Source organism: Heloderma suspectum, chromosome 3 (assembly GCF_057233095.1).
Source record: "Heloderma suspectum isolate Gila_16-S chromosome 3, 16-S_ref, whole genome shotgun sequence".
Taxonomy (NCBI): domain Eukaryota; kingdom Metazoa; phylum Chordata; class Lepidosauria; order Squamata; family Helodermatidae; genus Heloderma; species Heloderma suspectum.
In genome coordinates this window covers 304,845,389-304,860,970 of record NC_139460.1, presented here as the reverse complement: position 1 = coordinate 304,860,970, position 15,582 = coordinate 304,845,389, and the positions used below count along the sequence as shown (strand labels likewise).

The 15,582-nt window shown below is 46.7% G+C and overlaps 1 protein-coding gene across 1 annotated transcript in view; it reads left to right on the top strand.

Moving 5' to 3' along the window:
* The window catches only part of WDR49 (WD repeat domain 49), a 275,211-nt gene that overhangs the window by 138,214 nt on the left and 121,415 nt on the right, over nucleotides 1-15,582 (top strand). Inside the window, exons 13-14 of the mRNA XM_084847441.1 lie at nucleotides 4,252-4,439; nucleotides 6,728-6,925. Coding sequence (XP_084703567.1) covers nucleotides 4,252-4,439; nucleotides 6,728-6,925 — 386 coding nt within the window. The remainder of the gene's footprint in view (nucleotides 1-4,251; nucleotides 4,440-6,727; nucleotides 6,926-15,582) is intronic.

Sequence of the window (15,582 nt, the reverse complement as noted above, 5' to 3'; positions counted from 1 at the left end):
CAAGCGAGGTATCCTATACTTGTGATCACAATGGCATGACGTTCTTCTTTTGCCTCTGTGCAGGCTGTGGTAGATGTGGATGCATGTCTGGATAGCACATGCATCTGGTCTCTGGGGCCCCCCTGTAGGAAGGGCAAATAAGCACACCCACACTGCAGCCTCCACCCTGTGCCTTCCATCTGCCCAAACAGAGTTTGGAACAGGCTCACTGAGCTGATTTTCCCCCCTCTCTGACAAAAAGAAGCAAAGGGGGGGGGGGCAGGGAGCAGAACTGGTTAGGGACTTTTAAGAATTGCAGCCTGAAGCACAGGAGGATAGGATTTAACATGTGTGTCTATATTTGAGCTAGGCCAAATACCCAAATACCCTCCTTCCCCCAGACGTTTGTGGGTTTCAGCACCTTGGGTAGCTCCTTTAGAGTTCTGGCTGGCTCTGAATGAAACCCAGATTGGAATCACAGCCCCACTGAAATCAGAGCCACCAGTCTCCACTGACTCAGCAACATCGTATCATTCACAGGGTCATTCTGTCCTGAGGAACATGGCAGAGCTGTTGAGAGTAGCCCAAGTTACCACTTGAAATACCTATGACTTTTTTTTTGCAGGGGATGGGGTGGGTAAAAGAAAGACCCTCGGCCAACTTGTATTTAAAGGTAAGATCCCTGCCCCAGGGTGGCCGGGTGGCCAACTTTAGAGAGGACAGTCCTCTTTTTGAAGGTGGTCTGTACTTGAAGAGCTCTCCTGTTTAAGCCAGGTTTAAAGTCAAAGGACCATAAGGAAGGAGAATCCAGGGGCCTTGAAGCTGCCTATCCAAATTAGCATCTGGACAGCAGACTGAGCAGGCAGGCACACAGGCCACTTCGTCAGCCTTCCCCACTAGGGTGAAGTGTATTGCATTTCTATTTAAATAACAGTTATTCTTCTAAATTTGCATCTATGCATATAAATTTGCATATGTGAATGTTATGCAAGTCGATGTCCACTTTTGTCCTTTGGTGATGCATTTCCTCTTTTGGGGGCAAGGTGTAAGTGGCCACCAATTCTTAGAATTCACCCACCCCAAAGAACAATCTAATCTTCAGGGGGCATTCCCTCCCCGCCGAAACATATGAATATCACTGGGCAAAAATACTTTGGCCCACTACTAGTGTAACACCCCTCCCACTTTAGTCAGAATTGAGATGACTGTCCCTGATATGGACAGTGAATTCCAATAACCTAAATGAGCAAGTCTGGAGTGAAAGGCTGCTTATGCAGAGAGTCAAACTAAGTATTGATTTATGCCCCCTGCGAGTCAGCAAGGCACTGCAGGATGTTAAGTCATGATGGAATTTGGTTCAGTTGGGAGTTTCGCAGCAGCTAATCTTGGGAGTATAAAATCATTTCTCAGCCACTTTTTCCAGGTGTTTTCTGAATCAAATTATCGTTCTTTCCCTCCAAGGTAAATTGGAATCTTTCTGCAGATTTATCTGCAATGATTTGGGAAATCTGTTGCCTTAAGTGTTATTTAGGGTTCTTTGGTGCCTATAAAGTACATACAATTGACAAGAGGAACTTTGGTTTGCCAAAGAGAAAGCCATTTACATGAAGATTTACAGTCTCATGTGCAAGTTTTGCAAATAGAAAAATAAAAGGTCTTGAAAACAGGTTCCTGAGGACCAATTTCTTATTACTTTAATTTTTTTTTTCAGAGTGGGGAGTCTATAGATTGGACCATATTTCACTGCTGTTGGAAAATTACAATATTAAAATAGTCAGTAAAAGTCAAACAAACAAAATACTAATCTAACTGAGCTCACACACAGTGGATAGCAGCGACTGATGAGAAAAGGTTGCATTTAGAAAGTTAAACCAAGGAGGCGATACAGAATTTCATTGTACCATTCTCATGCAGGACGTGCCAGAAGTGTAATTCAATATAAAAGGTGTAATCCTGTGTGTACTCACATAGGAGCAAGTCCCACTGAATGTAGTGGGATTTTCTGTCACGTGTACACACACAGGGTTGCACAGCACTTAGGAACTGAAGCCCATGGTTCCAGTTGTCTCTGGAATGTGGGGAAATATTATGTCCTTCTCCTAGTTCATCCCTGGTGCATCCAAACCCTAAAAGTCACTTGTGTCCTGAACTGATCATTCACTTCTTGTCAGGATGCAAAGGAGACTGGCTTGCTCCCATGACATACTGTATCTGCTTTTAAAGTCAGTACATCCCACACATCTAGTTAGGAGGCCATGGGCTGCACTCTTGAGATCCCACATTTGGAAATCTGCACTGGAGGATCTTGCTTGTGTACCCACCTATAAGTGCAGTTGGGCTAGTAGGCACAAGGGACAGGGCCTTCTCAGTAGTGACTCCTCTGCTTGTGTAACTCTATTCCAATTGATGTCCACCAGGGCCCATCATTACAGGTCTTAACAACTTACCTTTTCACCTTGACCTATAACTAGCTAGTTTATTGGGTGCTGTTGTGTAAATAGGTCTAGGCTGCAATCCTGTGCTCACTTAGCTGGGAGTAACTCCCACTGAACTCAATTTGACTTACTTCTCTGAGTACATATGTGTAGTATTGCATTTTAATTGTTTAAGGGTGCAATCCTATGCATGTTTAGACAGAAGAAATGTCCTACAACTCCCAGCATGCCTCACCAGCCAGCCATGCTGGCTGGGGAATGCTAGGAGTTGTAGGACTTTTTTTTGTCTAAACTTGCATAGGATTGCACCCTTAAATGTAAAATTGTGATATTTTATTCGTATAATTGTTTTATCATTGTTTTAGTGTGTTTTATGGTTTAAGTTTTGTTCGCTGCCTCAGCAGGGTTTCCCCTAAAAGGTGGCCAATAAATCTTTTGAGCAAATAAATAAATAGTCCCTGGTATATAATGGTACCATTCCAGTGTAGAATGTGGGTGAGTTCTGAAATGCTCCACCTGCACAGAGGCTGATGACAGTAAATGCAAAGTCTGCAAAGGCCGTGTGCAGCATTGCCTTTTCTGCATTCTGTGAACAGAGCTCCCTACTTCTTGGCCACTGCCTACTTGGTCCCTGGCTCTGTACCTGTCAAGCAAACAAGAAAGCAAGAAGTAGCAACGATGAGAAAGATGATGAGGAGCTGTGTTGATTTATGGGATCCTGATTTATTAGGTCCCAAGTAATCCAGATTCATATATCTGCCAAAATGAAACAAATCACAAATGGATCAGTATAACAATTTATTGATGACAAAAAGATGCTATATGGAGGCAGAAAGAATAGACAAAGAAAGCCCACGTCCCTTCAGTTGACAAAGCAGGCACATTTGCCACAGCTGATAAGTATCTGGGCCCCAAAATATACAAGATGCACCTCTCAGGACTGGCAAGAATTCTCCAGGCTGGTAGCATGCCTATTCCTCCTTGGAGCAAGACCAAATCAGACTGCTCTTAGCACAAGCATCTATAGCTCCCTCCCTCCTTCCTGAAGGTGCTTCAAGCCTCACAGGCTGGGAACTCAATCACCCTTTCCTGAGAACACAGGCCCAACATTCCAGCATGGGAGAAGGAGTCTCTCAGCTCCTCCTCTGTGAGAATCACAGCACAACATCCTTATCTCTAGTAGGATGAGGTAACCGGGCAAAGGCTTAGCAAATGTACATTTGTTGACATATAGAGCTGTACTTGCTTGGTACCAATTAAGGCATGAGAGACCCACTAGGAAAGCTGTCTATAATACAAGGGGCCTACCTTCATTAGCTAAGGCCTGCTAAAATCTACTGACTGTGTTAGGTTACACAAGTCTCTATGCATCCAAACAGCATATAGGACACTGTGCCAGTCCATACCTCTGACTTCTAGCCAGTTCTTCCAGTGTCGAACCCACTACAGGAGCAATAGCAGCTGGTGACAATGGCAGTGAGAAGGTAGACTCACTGATGGAGGGGCCCCCATAGAGAGTGTCTTCATAGAATAGTAGGTTTGGAAGGGGCCTATAAGACCATCGAGTCCAACCCCCTGGAAGGGGGTTGTACAAGGGCCTTCAAAAACCAGGCACCTGCCCTCCAGATGTGTTGGGCTACAACATTTATCATCTCCAGCCCATGCTGGCTGGGGACAATGGGTGTTGTAGTCTAACACATCTGGAGGGCACCAGATTGGGGAAGGTGGCCTTAGAGAGTGCTTTTCCTCTATCCTCATTTGATCCCTGTGCCATAGTTTTGGATTAGATGTGCCCTGAAGTAACCTTACTAATGCACCATTGTTTTCCATGTTTGAGGAGGAGCAAACCTAGTATCTTGTGGAGGTGCTGGTTGTGTCTGGTTTTGGAATACACAAAGAAGCAGGCTACTGGCAGAATTTGAAGCTCACAGTGGAGTAGGGTCTATTATCATGACCACTGATAAAAGAAGCCAGTACCTCGTCACAGGGGATCTGCTTGGATGGGTGAAGATTTGGAACATAGAGGTAAGAGGAAAAAGTAATACATTGACCTGAAGACATGAAGCAAATGGAAAAGAATTAAAGCTCATATTCAAAGAACGGCCCAAATTGAGCTTCACATGAATACTTGTGAAATTGCTCATGATTTTTTTTTTTAAATAACCTGATGGAGGGCCTGTACATTGACCATTGCAATCAAATGGTCTCTGGTTCAATCCCTGACATCTCCAATTAAAACATGTGAAGTAGCTGGGCTGGGATGTGGAGCATGGCTGCCAGTCAAAGTAAACAGTATAATGAGCTATATGGGCTTTCCTCAGCCTGGTTGCTTCTGGATGTTTTGGATGACAACTCCTAGCATTTCTGACTATTGGCCATGTTACCTGGGGCTGATGAGAGTCGACGCCCAAAACATCTGGAGGGCACCAGGTTGGGGAAAGCTGGGCATGAAGAACCAATAGCCTGACTCCGTGTAAGGCAGCTTCATAACCTTCTTTGCAATGTTGGCTTGAATTTTCAAAATGGCTGCTGGTGAGCACGGCAAACCTCCGTGCCTTAAATAAGCCATGGTGACTATGGGGATCGTGCAAACTGGCTCAGTCTGTTTCTTGGCTAACATGGCATTTGCCATGGTATCCCTGTCTGGGCATTATATATATGACTACGTCTAATTAGTGAGCGGGGCTACCTCCTCTGACTTGGCTCATGTCAAGTAGCCCTCCTCTCAGCATCTGTGCATGCTGCATGAATGTCCACAGGGAGAGAGCCTTCGCATACAGCTCTATGCACAAGGGCTTTTGTGTAATCTAGAACCCTGCACGATTGGAATTCCAGGTCACGTGGAAGTCTTTGTGTGTCTGGTGGCACACGCAAAAGCCCTCTCTGGTTCACGCCGTATGTGTGGATGCCAGGAGGAGGGGCTACTCAATGCATGTGACACTGGGGGAGGAGAGACATACTGTGGCTCTGATTGCAAGTTGTACTTAGTTGTGAGCATAAGGCCTGAATAGGGTGAATGTGTTGGGGATTCTTTAAAAGGGGATTAGACTAATTCATAGAGGATAAGTCTATCAATAGCTGCTATTAGAGAGCCAGTGTGGTGCAGTGGCTAAAGTGTTGGACTGGGTGTCAGGAGATCCAGGTTCTAGTCCCCACTTGGCCATGAAAGCTCACTGGGTGGCTTTGGGCCAGTCACAGACTCTCAGCCCAACCTACCTCACAGGGTTGTTGTGAGGATAAAATGGAGAGGAGGAGGAGGATGTACACCACCTTGGGTTCCTTAAGGAGAAAAAAGGTGGGATATAAATGTAATAAATAAAAAAGCTATTATTATTATTATTATTATTATTATTATTTAATAGATTTATGTACCACTAAACATGTTTAAAAATATCTCTAAGTGGTTCACAAGATCTGTTAGAATATACATTAACATACTATTAAAATGCATAAAAATTGCAAAGACGTTAATATAAAACATTAAAATCAATTAAAGTCAATTAAAACATCACAGTATTTACAGACCAGGCCAGGCAGCACATTCAATCGGGGAAGGCCTGGGTAAAGAAATGGGTCTTTCACTGGCACCTCAACCATGATGTATTTGGCGCCTCTTGACTAGCATTAGCAATGGACTGCCCATGTTCAGAGGCAGTGTTCCACTGCGCAGCAACAAGGCAAGGCTTCTGCTGAGGTACGAACAACAGGGCAAGGCTGCTGCCTTCCTGTCTTGCTTATGGGCTTCCTGGCAGCATCTGGATGTCCACAGATGGAAAAAGGATGCTGGAGAGACGCTTGGTCTGATCGAGCAGGGCTCTTCTTAGGCAGAGTACCACAACTGTGTGGGTGGGGCTAATGAGCATGCTGCTGTCCTATTCAATGGCTACTGCACTGGGAGGTCAATAATTGGGTGTCCTTGGCTGTGCCCACATGGTTGGGGCATCCACATGCATGCTGCAGCATGAGAGGCAAGCAGTTCTGGGGAAGCTGTGGGTGCACTGAAGATGGCCGTCCTGAGAGGCTTTTGGTCCTCAACCCGGCTCCCTTCCGATGTGTTGGAACACAGCTCCCATCACCCTCAGCCAGCACTGGCAATGCTGGCTGGGGATGATAGGTGCTGTAGTCCAATGCATCTGGAGGGAGCCAGGTTGGGGCAGGCTGCTAGAGGCTATTCCTCTCTTCTTTGTGTGATAGATATGAGCAACTAACCAACATGAAATGGTCCACGTGGCCCCCGGCACAAAACCTATTCCTGCAACCTGTGCTTTCCCTCTAATAACTTCAGGCCTTGTTTATTGTCTGCTGTCCTCCAGGATTACTGTCTTCTTCGGGGAGAAAATGTGAAAACTCAGCCACCCCCTCTGATCAGATCATTTCAAGCACATGACGACTGTATCACTTGCCTGGAGACCTGCAGAAGAAACACCTGCCTTTTCATCTTGTCATCCTCAACAGACTGCAGCATTGTTCTCACTGATGTTTCCGGCGTTCCATTCGGAATATTTGGACAGGTAGAAATGCCACTTGTTTACCATGTTTTTTTTAACATTATTTCCTCCTTCTCATCATTGCATTCATTACCATCATTTAAGAATACAATGTTGTCAAGGATTCCTGCAGAAATCTTTCCCTAGGGGAAGGAACATAAAGAACAATCTAATACATAGTGTGTTATGTGCTTCCCTTCCACTCCACGGTTCTCCCTTGCCACAAATACATAAAGTGACAATTCACAGGGACTGTGTCACATCTCCCCTATAAATACGCTGAAAGCAATGCTTGAAATTGCAGAGAGGTAAAAGCTTTCCTCAAAGCACAGATAACTCAAAGAAATAATTGGATGGGTTGTAATTTCCCTAAATAAAGTCATTAAAGCTGAGAGGGCTGCATATTCTGAATGTGAGATGTAGTCTGATTCAAACCCTTGACCTTTTTAATATACTTGTCTCACTAGAAAGGTACCAGCTATTAGGACATTAATGGTCTAATTTGTATTTTGAAATGAGGGTCTCATACCTTTTAAACCAATTGAGAGTGGTTCTATTACTGGATTCATGTTCCAAACAGACATTCAGAACCCTAATGCCTGGAATAATTTGAAGATTTGACTAGTGGAAAAGGCGGACTAAACAGGAAATCTAAAAACAGCTTACCTCTGTTCTTGGCATCTCCAAAGGGATGATTTGGTAACAGCATACTCATTCTGTGTTTAGAGTATGTAGCAAGCATTCTGAAATCATCACCATCATCATTTAATTTATATGATGCTTTTGCGCAAAAAGTGCCCAAAGCGGATAACAAAACAGCAATACAAATACACACACACACATCCCAATTCATCATTACAGTAGTACATCATTACAATAATAAACCACGCCTTTCCCTAATACTAACATTGTAACTTCAAACAAATTACAAAAGAGGCCAAATCAAACATCGCAACACAGATTTGACTTACAGGCAGCAAAAATAACCCCATGCTCATGTCAGGAGCAGCACTGCTCCTGGTGGCCCTACGGCCTGGCTACCCTAGCCAGATTTTTAAAATGTTGGGTCAGAAGGGACAATTACCTGGGGAGGTGGTGGGCTCTCCCAGACTGGAGGCATTCAAGATGAGGCTGGACAGCCATCTGTCAGGGATGCTCTGACTTGGATTCCTGCATTGAGCAGGGGGTTGGACTCGATGGCCTTGCAGGCCTCTTCCATCCCTACTATTCTATGATTCTATGGTGCCACCAGTGCACAGGCATTCCTCTGTATGTCAGCAGAGTCCAGAACCTCAGGCTTGGGGGCCCAGTCCAGTCTTCCAGGGTTTCCCAGATGGTCACACTCTCTTTTCCCCAACCACGGATAGTCTGGTGGTTTCCTGGCTTTGGCGTGTTCTTTCCCGATTCTCAAAGGTTGAACTGCCTCTTGTAGTGTTAGCTACTGGCAGCAAGAGGCTTAAGCAAAAGTATCTGGGTATTTTTGGCCTCACCCCCTTTGCCTTCAGCCCTGTGTACCACTGGAATGCACCCCTGAGAGCTTCTCCAAATATGGAGCCAGGCTATTGGTCCATTTCACCCTCAGCCTCAAGCAAGTTCAACAGCCCTGTTTGAAGGCATCCCCCAATGAAGGAAGGAGGGAAGACAAGTGTCCAGCTAAAGGCTGGCAATGAAGCAGCGTCCTGGCCCAGAGGAAGACAGCCATCCATGGGCAACAGGCAGGAGGAGCTGGGAAGCAGCAGCTTTTCTCTCAGGGCAGCCTTGCGAGGGGCTTGCATCCCAGCAGCTCAGAGCCCTGAAGGACGTGCCAGTGATGAATCCCCCTGCTTCTCCGAGACACCTGGAGGTGAGAAACAGACTTGGGTGCCTGTAGGCCAGGGGTGTGCAGTGCATGGCCCATTGGCCACATGCACTTTCTGCCAGCCCCCCAGTGTGGCCCCCAATTGCCCCCAAAGAGAAAAAATAGTGGCTTGCTGCTGTTATTGGGTGGCAAACCACCCCAGAGGCTTACTAAGGACATGTTTAGGTTGATTTCAAGCTAAAGTTGTCCTTAGGAAGTGTCTGTAGTGGTTTGCCACCAAAGTTTATTTATTTTTGCTGCTACTGCAGCAGCAAGAATGCAACCCAGCTGGAAGGAGGATTGACCCCCGGACCGCTCAAAGTTGCCCATCCCTGGCTTTTGGCCCACAGCTAGGTCTGTACTCCTCGGGGGATCTTCGCTCCTCCCATACCTCACTGCAACTACTTTAATTTTCACAGTCTTCTGTCACTTTAGGGCTGGGGAGCAGCCACCAAGAATGCCTCCTTTCCATTCTTATCTGAAGCATGGAGAAGAGTGTAAAGCACCAGGGGACTTGAATGGGGGACTTTGGCAGCAGAGACCAGCTGCCTTAGTCCTTGCTCCTCCGGGGCACATCCCAGGGAGCGATCGGCCTGATTGTTGTTCACCATCCAGGTAATGATGAGAGAATGGTACTGCAGATCATCACCCCAGCTGAACCATGTGAATCATGGCTGACCTTATATGGGTGTTGCTTTGAGCTTGGTTCCTTAGTCTGAGCAAATTATCACTAAGGGTAGCCATATCAACTCCTGTGTGTTGCTTCTCTTCCCTGAAAACCAGGTTTCCTTTTCAAACCTGATTATGAGCTTGACCGGTCTTGTGTTTCCACCAGCGATTTACTCTGAGCCAGTGCGTGCTGAGGTCGTTAGGGATAGATGATGTCATGGCCATCCAGCAGCCACCTCAGGGGAAGGAGCCGGATTTCCTGAGCCTGCTTAAAGTCCAATTCTTTTCCTTAACTTGGGTTCTCCCCGGTATAGTTGTTCATGCCCCAACCACTGCATTTAGCTCAGGTAAGCTAGCCCTGCCCAGGGGTGTGCCCTTCAGTGTGAGTCAAGGAGTGTTTCCTCCCTTTGTGCTGAATGAAGCTTGCCCTCTGAATGCCCACAGAGACTCCCCTCAATTGACATGGCATGGTGTGATCGCGAGGCTCTGATTCTCCTTTGTTTGGTTTATTGCCTTAGGAAGAAACTACTTTGAGCCTTCATTATAGAGATCCTGTGGGTTAAAAAGCGGGCTGGTTTCCATCTTTGTGTTACTGCTGTCTTTCCCACAACAAACCCATTAGTGTCTCCTCAGAAGCAACTTCCATTGTGGCCAATGAGATCTTGTGGATTAAAATGGGGGCTGGTTTCTGTCTTTGTGTTCTCCCCCGACCACCTTTCCCAGCACAAACATGTGTGTGTCTACTCAGAAGTAATTTCCATTGTGCTCAATGATGCTTGCTCCTGAAATGCATCTGGACTTTCAGGGGAAAGGAGAAAGAGGGGAGCGGGGGAAGCCTTTCTTATTGGTTGAGCAGCCCCTGTCAGTCAGATGATGTTCACTCCAACCCCACTCCCACCAGGAAGCATGTTCTGTGAAGCAGTGTTTACTGGTCCAGAGAATCTTCTCACAGAGCCCTGCTCATGTCAAAATGATTCCTTTTTAAAAAATCCGGTACTCCTCCATTAGCTTCTCATTCAGTTGTCATTAGGGATGGCAGAGAATTCCGCCACGGATCTCAGGGAGGCCGAATGCCAGTGCATTCGGCCCCCCGAAATCTGTGGTGGAACGGCCTGCCCCCCCACCCCCCCTTGGATCCCCCCAGGATGAGACTTACCTGGGGCGGATCTTCCGGGTGGCGGTGGCTCCAGTGGCAGCTCCGGCGGTGGTTCGGCGGTGGCGGCGGCAGCTGTGGTGGCCGGTCTTCCGACCAGCTGCCGCTGCCACCATTTCCCGTGTAAAAAAAAAAAAGACGCGATAGGCTACGTAAAGATTAAAAAACAAAACAAAACGTGATAGGCTATGTAAATCTTTACATAGCCTATCACGTCTGACTTAAAAAAACAACAACCACGCACGTACACAAATGGCAGCAGCTACGGCCACCGCCATTTGCATTCTTTATTTTGGCCCGTCTTAGTCTACGTAAATATTTACGTAAATATTTACGTAAATATTTACGTAGACTAAGATGGCGAAAATAAGGGGAACGCAAATAGCGTCTGCTACACTATTTGCATTCCCTTTATTTTCACCGTCTTAGTCTACGTAAATACTTACGTAGACTAAGACGGGCCAAAATAAGGGACGCAAATGGCGGCGGCCATAGCCGCCGCCATTTGCATACGCGCGTTGTTGTTGTTTTTTAAAGTCAGATGTGATAGGCTACGTTAAGATTAACGTAGCCTATCACGGCTCACTATAGGGATGCAAACGGCAGCGGCTATGGCCGCCGCCATTTGCATCCCTGCTAGCCAGTGGCTGGATGTCCGGCTGCTGGCAGAGCCGGCCGGCGGCTCTGCAGAATCCCTGCGGAGCACAGCCGGCTGGCCAGGATTCCGGGGGGAGGGATGGAGCGCCTCCCCCCCCACAGCGGAACCCGGCGGAGCCCGGTAAGGCCAATTTCGTACATCCCTAGTTGTCCTGGAAACATGGCCCTTGATTACCTAACTGCCTCTGGCCCTCTGATCTCTGCTCTGGATGTTGACTTTTGCTTGACCTAACTACATAGGAAGCTGCCTTATAGGTGTACAAAACACTTACCTTCTTCCACTGGGGCCATCCGCGGTGGGGGGGGGAGGCGCTCCATCCCCTCCCCGGAAACCTCCCTGGCTGGCTCCGCCCACTGCTGAGCTGTGGCTGCAAATGGCGGCCGCTGTAGCGGCTGCCATTTGCGTCCCTGCGGTAGCCTTGATAGGCAACGTGTATATTTACGTAGCCTATCACGGCAAAAGGCAGGAACGCAAATGGCGGCTGCTATTGCATTTGCGTCCCTGCGTTAGCCGTGATAGGCTACGTAGATATGTAGATATATTTACGTAGCCTATTACGGCTTGGCAGGGATGCAAATGGCGGCCAGCGTAGCAGCGGCCGGAAGACGACCAGGAGCCGCTGCCGGAGCCACCGCCACCACTGGAGCTGCCGCCACCTGAGCCGCCGCCGGAGCCGCTGCTGGAGCCACTGCCACCACCAGGTAGGCTCTGTCCTGGGGGATTCCGTGGGGTGGGGGGGGATTGCCCTGTTCTGCCATGGACTCTGGGGGGCTGGATTCTAAAGAATTCTAAAGAATCCAGCCTCACTGGAATCCGTGGCGGAATTGTCTAACATCCCTACTTATAGAAGCCAGTGTGGTGCATTGGCTGGAATGTTGGGCCTTGGCTCGGGAGATTCGGGTGCTAGTTCCCACTTGGCCATGGAAGCTCACCATGTGACTTTGGGCAAATTCAACCTAATCTACCTTACAGGTAGGGATGTTAGAGAAATCTGCCATGGATTCAAATGAGAATCCAGCCAAAGAATCCGGCCTCAGGAATCCGCGGCAGATCGGCCACCCTTACCTCCTCTCCTGGAGGATTCCACGCAGGATGGCACAGCTGCATGTTGTGCCGGGAACTGTTTGCCTCCGCGCCGATCGCAATTTTTTTAAAATCTAGATTTTTAAAAATCTATAAGTCTACATATAAGTCTATGTAGACTTATACACAAGATTCATGGCTCTATTTTGCATATAAGTCTATGGGGACATCCTGCCGATCATGTTTTTTTAAAAAATGGTGATCGGTGCGAAGGCGAAGAGCTCTGGTTGCAGGGAAGCGGCGGCCCTCAGTTCTGCGTAATCCTCACTGAGCAGAGCTGCTCTGCGAGGATTCCAGGGAAAGGAACAGATCACCTCCCCCCCTGCGGATTCCCCACCAAAACGGACAGTCGGGAATCCGTACATCCCTACTCACAGGGTTGTTGTGAGGATAAAATGGAGAGGAGGAGGAGGGCCATGTAAGCCACCTTGGTTTCCTTGCAAGAGGAAAAAAGGCAGGATATAAATTGAATAATAAATTAAAAAATTATTTAAAAAATATGGAGCCAGTCTATTTGTTCATTTAGCTCAGTATTTTCTAAAATGACTGACAGTGGTTCTCCAGGGTTTCAGACAGGGGTCTTTCCTCATCCTAATTGGATATGCAAGGGACTGAACCTGGGATGTTCTCCTTGCAAAGCATGAGATCTGCCAATGTGCTACGGCATTTCTGATCTTTGTTTGCTACTCTGGATGTTGACTTTGGCCTGATCTAGTCTATCTCTTTGCCTCTGGTCCTTCCAGCTGATTGCTTGCAGGCCAGATCCCACAGTTGCCTTAATAGCACTGGAAAGATCTGTATGTTCAGTCCAAGCCATTGAGGGCTTTATATATAAAATGTAGGACATTTGGATTGTAAAGAGACTGTAATCAGAAGCCAGTGCTGACTCTAGAGCATTGGCTAGCTAGACAATACATAAATGCACCAGTTCCATCCTCCACACTCATTACAGGTTATGGAGAGCTCACATGAGAGCAAACTAAGGCAGTGGACACCTGCCTAAGGCATGTCTTCTAATAGTATTTCAGAAAAGTATTCATTTCTTGGGAAATGTAGGAAATCTTTACGGTTATGACATTTATCTATATTTATTTTATTTATTTCCAAATGTATCAGTTTCCTTCCTGAAAAATGACCCTGCTCAAGGCAACAAAATATCTGATAATCCCATTAACAATAACAAAGTAAAACAAAAAATATTGGTCACATTACAGAACAATGGATGCTGGCCTTTCATTGCTCAATCATTCAGCAGCCCAAGTTGCTGGGAGCCTTCCTGACACCCAACTTGGCATAAGCAAACTTGTCCTTCACTAAATTCTGGGTTTTATCTCCTGGAGAGCCACAGTTGCAGAAGTTGTGATCCCATCATAGTTCACATGGTAACTGGATCACCAGTTACGGGCAACCTTAGGGAAATGTTTGTTCAGAAAATGTTAGTTCTCTTTCTCTTTTAGGTTTTAATTTTGCTTAATATTTTTGTGCATTCATGCACTCTCATTGCCACATGGAAACTGTAGTCTGGGGACAGGGGAAGGAAACATGCTTCTCAGGCAATTATGTGATTATCCTTCATGGGATTGGATCGGATCAGATCAGGAGAAGGATCAGAGCAGTGAGAAGGAACCATCACCCCTCCGTATGCAATAATGTACTTTACTTGTGTACCAGTCCATCGAAAGTCTTGGTTTGGTCAAGGAGCTTCATATCACAAAAAATGCAAGAGAACCCACAAAGGAGTTTTAGGGCTCCATCACATGCACAGAGAATTCAACACTGATGCTGGTTCTTTCCCATCCAGTATCATTGCAGGACTGGGTCATTCTCTTTAGATGGCTGTCCCTGTCATGTTATTTTTCATTTCTTTCCTTGTCATGGAGATGTTGATGCCACTCAGAGGCATCACTACCTTTATGTGAAGAAGCATTACAAGCGTTGGTGTGTAGCGATAATTCCTCCCTGGTTCCTGCCCCTTTCCCTCCCCTTGCATGTTACTGGTAGATGACAACCGACATGCAGACAGCCCTCCCCCCCGATTTCCCTGTTCAGCGTTTTTGACAATCTCTGCCATTTACTCAGCTGTTTACTCACTGGGAATGCACAGCAGGGGGCATCCTGGCAGGTTGGAAGGCTGGCACACCGCTTTACTGACCTGCTGCTCTGCCACCCTGCAGCCTTGTTCAGAACTCTGCAGGCCAAAAATGGCAATAACCCAACACGACACAGGCACAGGAAGGTGACACGCCCCACAGCCCATCATCACGGCCTTCGGCATCATGACCACATGCCCAACAACCCAAAACAACTGCCCACAGCTACCAACACACAGCGGTTCATTCATGCTAGTAGAGAAATAGATGGGGAGGTCATGGCGCTTCATTTGAACATATTTGGAAAAATACCACATTTTTTCCATTTGAGAAAGACAAAGGATAGGTGGGCAGAGATGGTGGGATAATGACTGGATGATGACGACATCATGTAATGGACCCAAACAATTCAGTGAGTGGCCAGTCATGAATGTACAATAAACTAGAGGTGTAGAGACGCCCTTAAACACCTACATGATAAATAATCTACCCACTGAAAGTAAAGGGATACTTGACATGTATCTGACTGAAACCAACCTGAACTGAACAGGCTTGGAAAAATCCTCACAACGTTGCCTTGGAAAGAATAGAACAGGAATTTGGGTCCCAGCCCAAATGACCTCATACACCAGCCCTTTCATGCATTTTGCTTTTGTAAAGGTCACCCCAGTTACATGAGACAGAAGCATGCCCTGTCCTTGGAGAATAAGCAACTTTCCTGGGCTTTCATGATAGTGATGGGAGCTGGGGCATTTTTCTGTGAAGTACAAAATAAATGGACCATAAAATACTCAGGAAGAAACGACAGTTTCTGAGACTGAAGGAGGTGTTAGTAATCAAGTTCTGACATTTACCAATAGCAGCAGCCATCCTTGTCTGATGGATGCCAACTGGGCAGGTGCAAAAGCAGAACGTCTCCTTGAAATGGCTTGTAATTAATTTTGAACGGGTAACAGCTTTTGGGGCAGGCTTCTTCACTCCACAATAAAATTGAGTATTGGGGCCAATATTCTCACATTGCAAACCCATTATTTCATAGAATCATAGAATCATAGGGTTGGAAGGGGCCTACAAGACCATCAAGTCCAACCCCCTGCTCAATGCAGGAAGCCTGATTCCCAGGCAGTTACCCATCCAAGTACTAACCAGGGCTGGCCCTGCTTAGCTTCCAAGAACAGAAAATTTGTGGGC